This window comes from Rutidosis leptorrhynchoides, chromosome 3 (assembly GCF_046630445.1).
Source record: "Rutidosis leptorrhynchoides isolate AG116_Rl617_1_P2 chromosome 3, CSIRO_AGI_Rlap_v1, whole genome shotgun sequence".
Taxonomy (NCBI): domain Eukaryota; kingdom Viridiplantae; phylum Streptophyta; class Magnoliopsida; order Asterales; family Asteraceae; genus Rutidosis; species Rutidosis leptorrhynchoides.
Window position 1 is genome coordinate 657,927,960 of NC_092335.1, and position 11,010 is coordinate 657,938,969.

At 35.8% G+C, this 11,010-nt stretch overlaps 2 protein-coding genes across 2 annotated transcripts; both read right to left on the reverse strand.

The window, feature by feature from the left end:
* Nucleotides 1-2,154: 2,154 nt before the first annotated feature.
* Nucleotides 2,155-2,795, reverse strand: LOC139902538 (uncharacterized). Its single transcript, XM_071885149.1, has 2 exons — nt 2,427-2,795; nt 2,155-2,325 (listed from the first exon to the last, which is right to left on the reverse strand). Exons 1-2 carry the CDS (start codon nt 2,793-2,795, stop codon nt 2,155-2,157), a joined length of 540 nt encoding a protein of 179 aa, XP_071741250.1.
* A 1,081-nt stretch (nt 2,796-3,876) lies between these two features.
* Nucleotides 3,877-6,809, reverse strand: LOC139902539 (uncharacterized). Its single transcript, XM_071885150.1, has 4 exons — nt 5,997-6,809; nt 5,630-5,750; nt 4,837-5,555; nt 3,877-4,470 (listed from the first exon to the last, which is right to left on the reverse strand). The coding sequence occupies exons 1-4, from the start codon at nt 6,807-6,809 to the stop codon at nt 3,877-3,879; spliced, it is 2,247 nt and encodes a 748-aa protein (XP_071741251.1).
* Between the last annotated feature and the right edge of the window lie 4,201 nt (nt 6,810-11,010).

Consider the following 11,010-nt stretch of genomic DNA (forward strand, 5'->3'; position numbering starts at 1 on the left):
TCCTATCACAAATATATAATAACAAAGAGCTCGTACCAACACCGGGTAATCACAAAGAGACGCCGTAGATATAACAAAATACACCGCTACGGTCGATGCCACGTTACCGGTGTCACAATAACGCGCCCATGGGACCTCCATGGATAGGTTACTCTTAGGTATATTTTATGAAAACGTTTTACCAACTTATAACTACGCAATTCCAAATGCTTTTCAAGTGATTAAAAGACTCTAAATATATATTTAAAAAGAATTAATAAAATGACTTAAATATTTTATGCTTGACCAAATAATTAAAATGTTTATAATATTTTATGTCGTATTATTTTAAAATCACGTGTCACCCAACCGATCGGTCCAACCTTTGTCACGAGTCATGGTACATAATATCTTAGCCCTTTACAAATTAATAGCTTAAACAGGACTTAATGGGACATGTAAAGCCACACGGAATGAGGGACACCCGATACGTATCACCGTACCACTCGCCACACTCACACATGTTCTTTACCGAAATGTTTTCGACATTTTTCGGGGCTGTTTCGAGGCAAATACGGGCTGTTTTTGGGGCTAAAAATAGCTGCTGTTCGGGGACAGTTTCACAGCCATTTTGGGCTGTTTTCGGGACTGATTTGGTGGGGTTTTCGAGACACGATTTTGATACAATTTCCAAAGACCAAAATATTATGATTCCTCAACTATTATACACAATTAGCGACCTCGTTAGTACATCCAAATGAGGAACACATAACACATTTCAAAGACTAATAAACAAACATTTTAAACAAGCATGTCATACAATAATAATTATACGATTTGAAACAAAGTTTTGAGAGGAAAGATTTACCGAAGCGATCCTAAAACCACCTAGAATATCCGTACCTTATGTTGAATGACGAAGTTCCAAGGACAACAAAATACCACCAAAGGAGACGATCACCGAGCCAAATCTAATGAATACACACGTATGAGTACAAAACGCATTCAAATAGGGAGTATGTAATATCCTTTATTTAATTAGTGTTATCATATGTTTTTTTATGTGCTTATTTCTATTTCTTTTTTTCATATTATACCAATATACATCCACCCAAGTTGTATTATCACTTCATATTAAAATCGATCAGTTTAGTAACTTACATTTTATAAGTACTTAGTAGGTTAATTATGACAATGGTCACATGGCATTTCATTCAATTGCATCCATTCTCTGATATTTCTGTAGCTAAACCTCAATACCCCTTTAGTACTTAATTTTATAAGTACTCATATTTGTATAGAAAAACGGTGTCTCTACCATAAAAATTGGTACACTTTAATTTAATCATGTAATAATTTATACTAGTTACATACAGATTTTAAATACTCCATTATTAGATATATGTCTACAATTTGTTTAAGATCAATATTCACAAAATATACTCATTTGTACTCAAATCTTAACATCTCATTTTTATTATAATCAAGTGATATCATTTTAATCTAAACCAATAAATCGATTAAGAAGCCAAAAAAATATATACATCAATAACAAAGGTGTTGGTTAATGGTTACCTCTAAACGTGTTCGTGTTAGGACCAAAGCTAGACCCGCAAATATTTTGTGTTCTTCTTTGAATCTCTCTATTCTCTTCTTCTTAAAATTATGATAGTTTGTAGTAAGTAGTATGACTATATGAATTTTTCATTTCATTTGATTCAGTCAGGGAGCTAGTGTCAACGAATGATGCTTATGGGACATGGGACATATAACTCCAAGGGACTATCCACCTCCTTTTAATAAATGTTGGCCTAAAGAATTCCATGCAACTGATGGGTTGATTTATCCCATTATTAAATTTAATAATTTAGTTTTGAGTATTGGTACAAGGTAAATGGCTAGTTTTGATAATCTTAATTAATCCATAACATGATACAAAACTAAGTGTGGTAAGTCATACGTCAAGTTCTTAACCTTAAGATGTTAATTAATTTACTAACTAACTGATATCCCACTCATAACTTATGTATTAATCTTATTTATTTTAATTTGGGTACAATAATTTGTAAGTAGTGAGTGATTAAATATTAATCGTGAACTTTATATTGTTTTAGTTTTATAGGATATTACAACTCCACCTACTTAAAAAAATTCCGTCCTCGAAATTGAAAGAGGTTATAGAATCGAAACGCACCAATCAGCAAACAAATGAGGGTGCTCGGCCCTCATGGTTTCCTCGAATTCCCAAGTGGCCTCGCTAGCAGAATGATTCTTCCATTGAACTTTAACGTAAGGGGTTGAGCTTTTACGAGTTACTCTCTCCTCGCATTCTATGATAGCCTCGGGCTCCTCAACATAAGAAAGATCAGCTCGAATTTCAGAAAAAGGATATTGCACCACGTGCAATGGATGATAGTTGTAACCCCGCAATTGAGATAGTGAAATACATTATGAACATGAGATAACTGTGGCGGTAATGCTAAACGATAAGATACTTCACCAACTCGATCCAATATCTCAAATGGTCCAATATATCGAGGACTGAGCTTTCCTTTCAAACCAAAACATCGTATACCCTTCCAAGGTGACACCTTTAAAAACACCTTATCACCCACCACAAACTCTAAGGAACGTCGGTGTTTATCGGCATACACTTTCTGTCTCGATTGGGCTTCCTTCAATCGATTCGTAGCTATAGCGACCTTTTCATTAGTCACTCTAACCAACTCAGGTCCTTCAATCAATTTTTCACCCGCTTCATTCCAAAAAACTGGCGCTCTACACTTCCGACCATAGAGCATCTCAAATGGCGCCATACCGATACTTGCCTGCCAACTATTATTATAGGCGAATTCCACCAAACATAATTACTCATCCCAATTTCCCTTCCAATCTAGGGCACACGCTCGAAGCAGATCTTCCAAGATCTGTATCGTATGCTCAGACTGTCCATCAGTTTGTGGATGATAAGCAGTACTAAGCTTCAATCACGTACCCCAAGCTTTATGTAACCCCTTCTAAAATCTAGAGGTAAATCGGGGGTCACGATCGGATACGATGGACGAAGGAACCCCGTGTAATCTCACAATTTCTTGCTGAAAAAGCTCGGATAGCTTACTTACCAAATAATCCATACGAATGGGCAAGAAATGTGCCGATTTGGTTAATCTATCAATCACCACCCAAATAGCATCATGCCTTTTAACAGTCTTTGGCAACCCCAAAAATGAAATCCATTGAGACATCATCCCACTTCCACACGGCAATGTCCAGCGGCTGCAACAAACCACTAGCGCGTTGGTGCTCGATCTTTACTTGTTGACAAGTAAGGCACTTCCCAACATATCTAGCAACGTCTTTCTTCATGCCACTCCACCAAAAGTGCTTCTTTAAATCTTGATACATTTTGGTCGAACCAGGATGTACAGAAAAAGGTGAGCTGTGAGCCTCAGACAATAGAGCCTCACGAATCGCATCATCATTAGGAACACACAATCGATTCCCACACCAAATAACCCCATCATCATCTTCTCTGAACTCTTTCACTTTACCCTCTTCCAAATTTTGAAACACTGTCCACAAATCCCCATCATCCAATTGAGCTTCTTTTATTCTTGAAATTAAATCGAACTCGAGTTTTAAATTTGCCAACATCCCCGATGCTCCTCTTTTACTCATCCCATATCAAGTCTTTCGAATGCTCGAATGTGAGTAACCAAACATGAGATACTACCAAATGTCTTTCTACTCAAAGAGACGGCTACCACATTCGCTTTACCCGGATGGTATTGAATGTTTGCATCATAATCCTTCAATAACTCCAGCCACCTTCGTTATCTCATATTTATCTCTTTTTGCGTGAATATGTATTTGAGACTCTTGTGATCGGTGAAAATATCACAAGTTTCTCGATAAAGGTAATGCCTCCATATTTTCAACGCAAAAAATCACAGCAGCTAACTCCAAATCATGAGTAGGGTAATTAACCTCATAGGGTTTCAACTGCCTCGAGGCATAAGCAAGTACCTTACCATGTTGCATCAAAACACAACCCAAACCATGCTTAGAAGCATCACTATAGATTTGAAAACCCCCACTTCCTGACGGCAATGCAAGAATAGGGGCAGATACAAGTCTTTTATTTAACTCATCGACACTCTTTTGTCGTTCATCGGTCCACACAAACTTTTCCCCTTTCCTCAACAACTTGGTAAGCGGCAAAGAAATCGTCGAAAAATCTTCAACAAATCTTCGATAATAACCAGCTAAACCAAGAAAACTTCGAACCTCAACAACAGAAGTAGGTCTTGACCAACTTGTAATAGCCTCAATTTTCACCGGATCCATCATTATACCCTCAGCCGATACAACATGACCGAAGAAGGCAACCCGTTGCAACCAAAATTCACATTTAGAGAATTTCGCAAACAATTTCTTACTTCGGAGGGTTTCAAGTACAACACGAAGATGACTCTCATGCTCTTCTTTACTCTTTGAGAATACCAAGATATCATCAATGAATACGATCACAAACTTATCCAAATACTCATGGAACACACGGTTCATTAGATCCATGAAAACCGCAGGAGCATTAGTTAATCCAAACGGTATCACTAAAAACTCATAGTGCCCATAACGAGTGCGAAAAGCGGTCTTAGGGATATCTTCTTCTTTAACAAGGAGCTGATGATACCCAGACCTAAGATCAATCTTAGAAAAATACTTCGAACCTTGCAGCTGATCAAACAAATCATCAATACGTGGAAGCGGATAATGGTTTTGAATAGTTATACGATTTAACTCGCGATAGTCAATACAAAGTCTCATGCTACCATCCTTCTTCTTGACAAATAATACCGGCGCACCCCAAGGTGGCACACTTGGCCGAATAAAACCATAATCTATCAATTCTTGCAATTGCTCCTTGAGTTCTTGCAACTCGAGTGGTGCCATACGATAAGGAGCTTTTGATATCGGTTGGGAACCCAGAATCAAATCAATCGAAAATTCAACTTCACGAACTGGAGGCAAACCCTGTAATTCATCAGGAAATACATCGGGAAACTCTCGAACAACATCGATATTTTCAAGCGAAGGGCTCTCGATAGATAAATTCTGAATTGAAGCTAAATAACCAACACAACCATGTGAAATGAGCTTTTGCGCCTTAAGCGCTGAGATAACCTTAATAGATTTTACGGGAAGATCACCATTAAAGACACAATCGGGTATAGAATGATTTCCAAACAAAATCCTCTTAGAATAACAATCGATATTCGCGTGATGGCGAGATAACCAATCTATGCCAAGAATAATATCAAAGTCATGCATGGTCATAGGAAAGAGATTTGAGGGAAACATGCAGTCATTGAATTCCAAACGGCAATTTTGAAACACACGATCTATAATTTCAATACTACCCATTGGGGTGGAGATCGTAAATGGAGTAGACAACCAAGTTGGAGGCACTTTCAAATATTTCGAGCTCTTAACAGACACAATCGAGTGCGTAGAGCCAGAATCAAACAGAACGAAGAGGGCGCGATGGTGTACAAATACATGACCAGTAATAGTACCTAATAATATCAAGAATGAATGAACAAATAACTCAAAGGAAATATTTTTAAAATGAATAGGGATCGAAATATACCTGTAGCGTTAGCAGCCTGAGCAGCAGTCATGGCAAAGACGCATCCACCAGGAGCTGGCGGAGGAACCTTCGGAACAAACCCAGGTCTAGGATTCTTGCAATCCTTAGCCAAGTGACCAACCTTTCCACAAGCAAAATATGAACCCGCACTACGATAACAAACTCTTCCCGGATGATTCTTTCCACAAGTCCCACAAGGTGCATTGGCATTAACACCACCATTTTCGTTACCCCTTTGTTGCCCTTGGGGACGGTACACTTATAATTGACCACGGTTATTATTATTGGGCCCGTTGTCAATCCTTAGCTGATTTCCTCTATTATTCCAATTATTACTACGGTACCCTTGGTTCCCAGATTGTTGAACCTGTTTGGTAGTCGGTGCAGGCACAGATCGTAGTGGTTGTGCAATCTTAACCCTCTTGTTCTTACCATCATCATTTTTAGTAGCCAAATACTCGGCTCGCTGCATCTCCAAATTTCGAGCATAATCGGCTGCCTCAGCGACATCAAAACATTTCAGATTAATCATTTTAGAGCGGTAACGCCCATGAACAGCCCATTTGTACTTACGGGCTTGGTCCTCAGAAGACCCAGCAGCAGCCCCAATCAAACCCACAAGCCTCAAAAACCTCTTAGTGAAATCATTAATAGACTCATCATTCCCTTGCTTAATATTCGCATACTCCCGAATCACAGCCTCTTTCTCCGCCTCAGAAAAGTACTGACAGAAAAACAACTCCTTGAAATTAACCCAATCTAATGAATCCACAAATTCGATACCCCCTTTAACTTGTCTTAAAGCGATCCACCAACGCTGAGCATCCCCCTCTAGTTTATAAACAGCCAATGGCACCCAAAATCTCTCTTCACAAACAAGCACTCGGTAAATCTTCTCAATGTGAGTGATCCAATTCTCAGCTTCAACAGGAGTACTAGCAGTTCTGAATGACAAAGGACGTTGTTTTTGAAACCGTCCTAGCCAAACATGAATAGCATCTCCCGTTACAGTTCTATCCTCCTTATATTCATCCTCTTCTTCATGCTTAAAAGTCTCACCACCTTGCTTACGCATCGCGTCAATAGCTTGAGCTACAATGTTGGGTATCAAATTCGTGATAGTTTGGCTAATCTTGTTTTCTACTTCTTCCTCAGACATTCCTTTTCTTTTCGGTGCCATCTAAGAATGAGATAAGGATATAACGGTTATGATTAGTACGAAGAATAAAATAGAATATTCAAAGTGGAAATAGAATACTATATTGGAAAGAAAATCCTAACCTAAACGTCTACCCAAATCTCACAGGCCATAACTTAGGACTAAAGTTTCTACAGTAAAGAACCTAAGCTCTGATACCATCTGTAAAGACCTTAATCTTACGAATGCCAAAACATATAAATAAAGGTAACTTAAAAGATAAGTGAGTGTTATTCTTATTCGAATTCAAACCATAGTTCAAACCAAAGTTGACAAACTTATTCAAAAGTACTACTAAACTAAAAAAAGCTACTAAATCTTGAAGGAAATCTCTAAGGCAAGGTGCTAAGTTCACTCCACTCTACACTCTTCCCTCGTTCCCAACGCCCCCTTGATTACCTGTCGTATAAGAAGGAAAACAAAGAATACGACAGAGCCAAAGCCCATTGAATGGATATAATGAATAACGGAGTATAGTATGACATGCAAAAATTTAATTTCAAAACGAACTTATTTTCAAAATAACTTAGATGCAAAACAAAGTGCGAATATGTATAGATCCACAATACCATATGTCATGATGAAAATTTCATAAAATAATGCACTAAGAGTCAAAACAAATATGTACAAAGTATCAAAATGAAATCATAGGGTAGCTACTCCACTAATCATCCATATCGGTGACGTTTCGTATGACACTACGATGAACGTACACCGTCAAAACAAAATCCTTGGATCGATCCATACGCCTCCTATCACAAATATATAATAACAAAGAGCTCGTACCAACACCGGGTAATCACAAGGAGACGCCGTAGATATAACAAAATACACCACTACGGTCGATGCCACGTTACCGGTGTCACAATAACGTGCCCATGAGACCTCCATGGATAGGTTACTCTTAGGAATATTTTATGAAAACGTTTTACCAACTTATAACTACGCAATTCCAAATGCTTTTCAAGTGATTAAAAGACTTTAAATATATATTTAAAAAGAATTAATAAAATGACTTAAATATTTTACGCTTGACCAAATAATTAAAATGTTTATAATATTTTATGTCGTATTATTTTAAAATCACGTGTCACCTAACCGATCGGTCCAACCTTTGTCACGAGTCATGGTACATAATATCTTAGCCCTTTACAAATTAATAGCTTAAATGGGACTTAACGGGACATGTAAAGCCACACGGAATGAGGGACACTCAATACGTATCACCGTACCACTCGCCACACTCACACATGTTCTTTACCGAAATGTTTTCGACATTTTTCGGGGCTATTTCGAGGCAAATACGGGCTGTTTTTGGGGCGGAAAATAGCTGCTGTTCGGGGACAGTTTCACAGCCATTTTGGGCTGTTTTCGAGACTGATTTGGTGGGGTTTTCGAGACACAGTTTTGATACAATTTCCAAAGACCAAAATATTATGATTCCTCAACTATTATACACAATTAGCAACCTCGTTAGTACATCCAAATGAGGAACACATAACACATTTCAAAGACTAATAAACAAACATTTTAAACAAGCATGTCATACAATAATAATTATACGATTTGAAACCAAGTTTTGAGAGGAAAGATTTACCGAAGCGATCCTAAAACCACCTAGAATATCCGTACCTTATGTTGAATGACGAAGTTCCAAGGACAACAAAATACCACCAAAGGAGACGATCACCGAGCCAAATCTAATGAATACACACGTATGAGTACAAAACGCATTCAAATAGGGAGTATGTAATATCCTTTATTTAATTAGTGTTATCATATGTTTTTTTTATGTGCTTATTTCTATTTCTTTTTTTCATATTATACCATTATACATCCACCCAAGTTGTATTATCACTTCATATTAAAATCGATCAGTTTAGTAACTTACATTTTATAAGCACTTAGTAGGTTAATTATGACAATGGTCACATGGCATTTCATTCAATTGCATCCATTCTCTGATATTTCTGTAGCTAAACCTCAATACCCCTTTAGTACTTAATTTTATAAGTACTCATATTTGTATAGAAAAACAGTGTCTCTACCATAAAAATTGGTACACTTTAATTTAATCATGTAATAATTTATACTAGTTACATACAGATTTTAAATACTCCATTATTAGATATATGTCTACAATTTGTTTAAGATCAATATTCACAAAATATACTCATTTTGTACTCAAATCTTAACATCTCATTTTTATTATAATCAAGTGATATCATTTTAATCTAAACCAATAAATCGATTAAGAAGCCAAAAAAATATATACATCAATAACAAAGGTGTTGGTTAATGGTTACCTCTAAAACGTCTTCGTGTTAGGACCAAAGCTAGACCCGCAAATATTTTATGTTCTTCTTTGAATCTCTCTATTCTCTTCTTCTTAAAATTATGATAGTTTGTAGTAAGTAGTATGACTATATGAATTTTTCATTTCATTTGATTTAGTCAGGGAGCTAGTGTCAACGAATGATGCTTATGGGACATGGGACATATAACTCCAAGGGACTATCCACCTCCTTTTAATAAATGTTGGCCTAAAGAATTCCATGCAACTGATGGGTTGATTTATCCCATTATTAAATTTAATAATTTAGTTTTTAGTATTGGTACAAGGTAAATGGCTAGTTTTGATAATCTTAATTAATCCATAACATGATACAAAACTAAGTGTGGTAAGTCATACGTCAAGTTCTTAACCTTAAGATGTTAATTAATTTACTAACTAACTTATATCCCACTCATAACTTATGTATTAATCTTATTTATTTTAATTTGGGTACAATAATTTGTAAGTAGTGAGTGATTAAATATTAATCATGAACTTTATATTGTTTTAGTTTTATAGGATATTACATAGGTAGGCTTAGATAGATCAAAATTTTGGGCCGAGTTTTATTCACGTTCTTGGGCCAAGACCCATTCCATGAATCTGGTAAAAAACGCAATTAAAAGAATGATGATTTGGTCGATGGAATTTTCGTGTTAGATAAATTTAGATATCAATTAAAAACAGAAAGACACAAGACAGAAGACTGGTTAAGGGTGTTGATGGGTTATCGAGAGGTTGTGGGTTCAAGCCTTGGAAAAGGCAGTTATTTATTTTTGGAGCTTATTTTGAGGTAGTTATCATATTTATTATTATTATTATTTTTATCACTACTATTATTATTATTATTACTATAAAAATTATTATCAATATCATTATTAGTATTATTATCATTTTTTTAGTAATATCATAATTATTATTTTAACAAATAAAAGATATTTATATAAAAATATAAATTACTACATATATCATAAGTATATCTAATTTACTATTTTAATATAAAAGAAACATTTATAAATAAATATATAACAATTGAAATGATATAAAATAATGAATAAAATCACTAATAATATATATATTTGTTTGATTACCATTTCATGTATTAATATACATGATTGAATATAGGTTCGTGAATCCGAGGCCAACCCTGCATTGTTCAATATAGTCATATGTATTTTTACTACAAAATACATTAGGTGAGTTCATTTGATTTCCTTTTACTCTTTACATTTTTGGGACTGAGAATACATGCGCTACTTTAACAACTGCTTTATTAAATGCTTTTGAAATACATTTTGAACTGCGAATACATGAAATGCTTTTATAAATGTTTGACGAGATAGACACAAGCAAAACATTCCTCGAATGAATTATGTGGACGTGATAATTGCCACCATTGAATTATGTGGACGTGATAATTGCCACAATTGATATGAATATTTTTCCCCTGATTATTATTGCTTGGTAACCTAAGAATTAGGAAACATCACTAATTTTGAGAATTAGTGCACGCCTAATTGACGCGAATCCTAAAGGTAGCTACCGGGTTTAACACCCCCACCCAGAATGTTCACTAGACGGAAGGGCTAGTGGGCGTGGTGTTTAGTACTTCGAAGTTTATATGATTATTATACATACGAGATGTTCTGTTTTGGGGATATTATTATGCACATTATATGTTAGGGTCGGTTACCAAGCCAAGCTATGAAAGCAATGAAAAGTGAATGTTATGTATCGAGAGAATGATTTTATACACAGGTTATGTGTATGTTATTTTTGTGCACAAGATATGTGTACGGTTACTAAGATTTATGAAAGATGATTTCGTACACGAGAAAGGTGTACTGT

Excerpts from the sequence above, each read along its gene's own strand:
- LOC139902538 (XM_071885149.1), bottom strand. The coding sequence starts at position 2,795 with ATGGCGCCATTTGAGATGCTCTATGGTCGGAAGTGTAGAGCGCCAGTT. Across the intron at positions 2,326-2,426 it reads AGTTATCTCATGTTCATAAT|CCCGAGGCTATCATAGAATG; the intron begins GTATTTCACTAT and ends TATGTTGAGGAG.
- LOC139902539 (XM_071885150.1), bottom strand. The coding sequence starts at position 6,809 with ATGGCACCGAAAAGAAAAGGAATGTCTGAGGAAGAAGTAGAAAACAAG. Across the intron at positions 5,751-5,996 it reads CTGCACCGACTACCAAACAG|GTTGGTCACTTGGCTAAGGA; the intron begins GTTCAACAATCT and ends GCTTGTGGAAAG. Across the intron at positions 5,556-5,629 it reads TCAGGCTGCTAACGCTACAG|GTACTATTACTGGTCATGTA; the intron begins GTATATTTCGAT and ends TGATATTATTAG.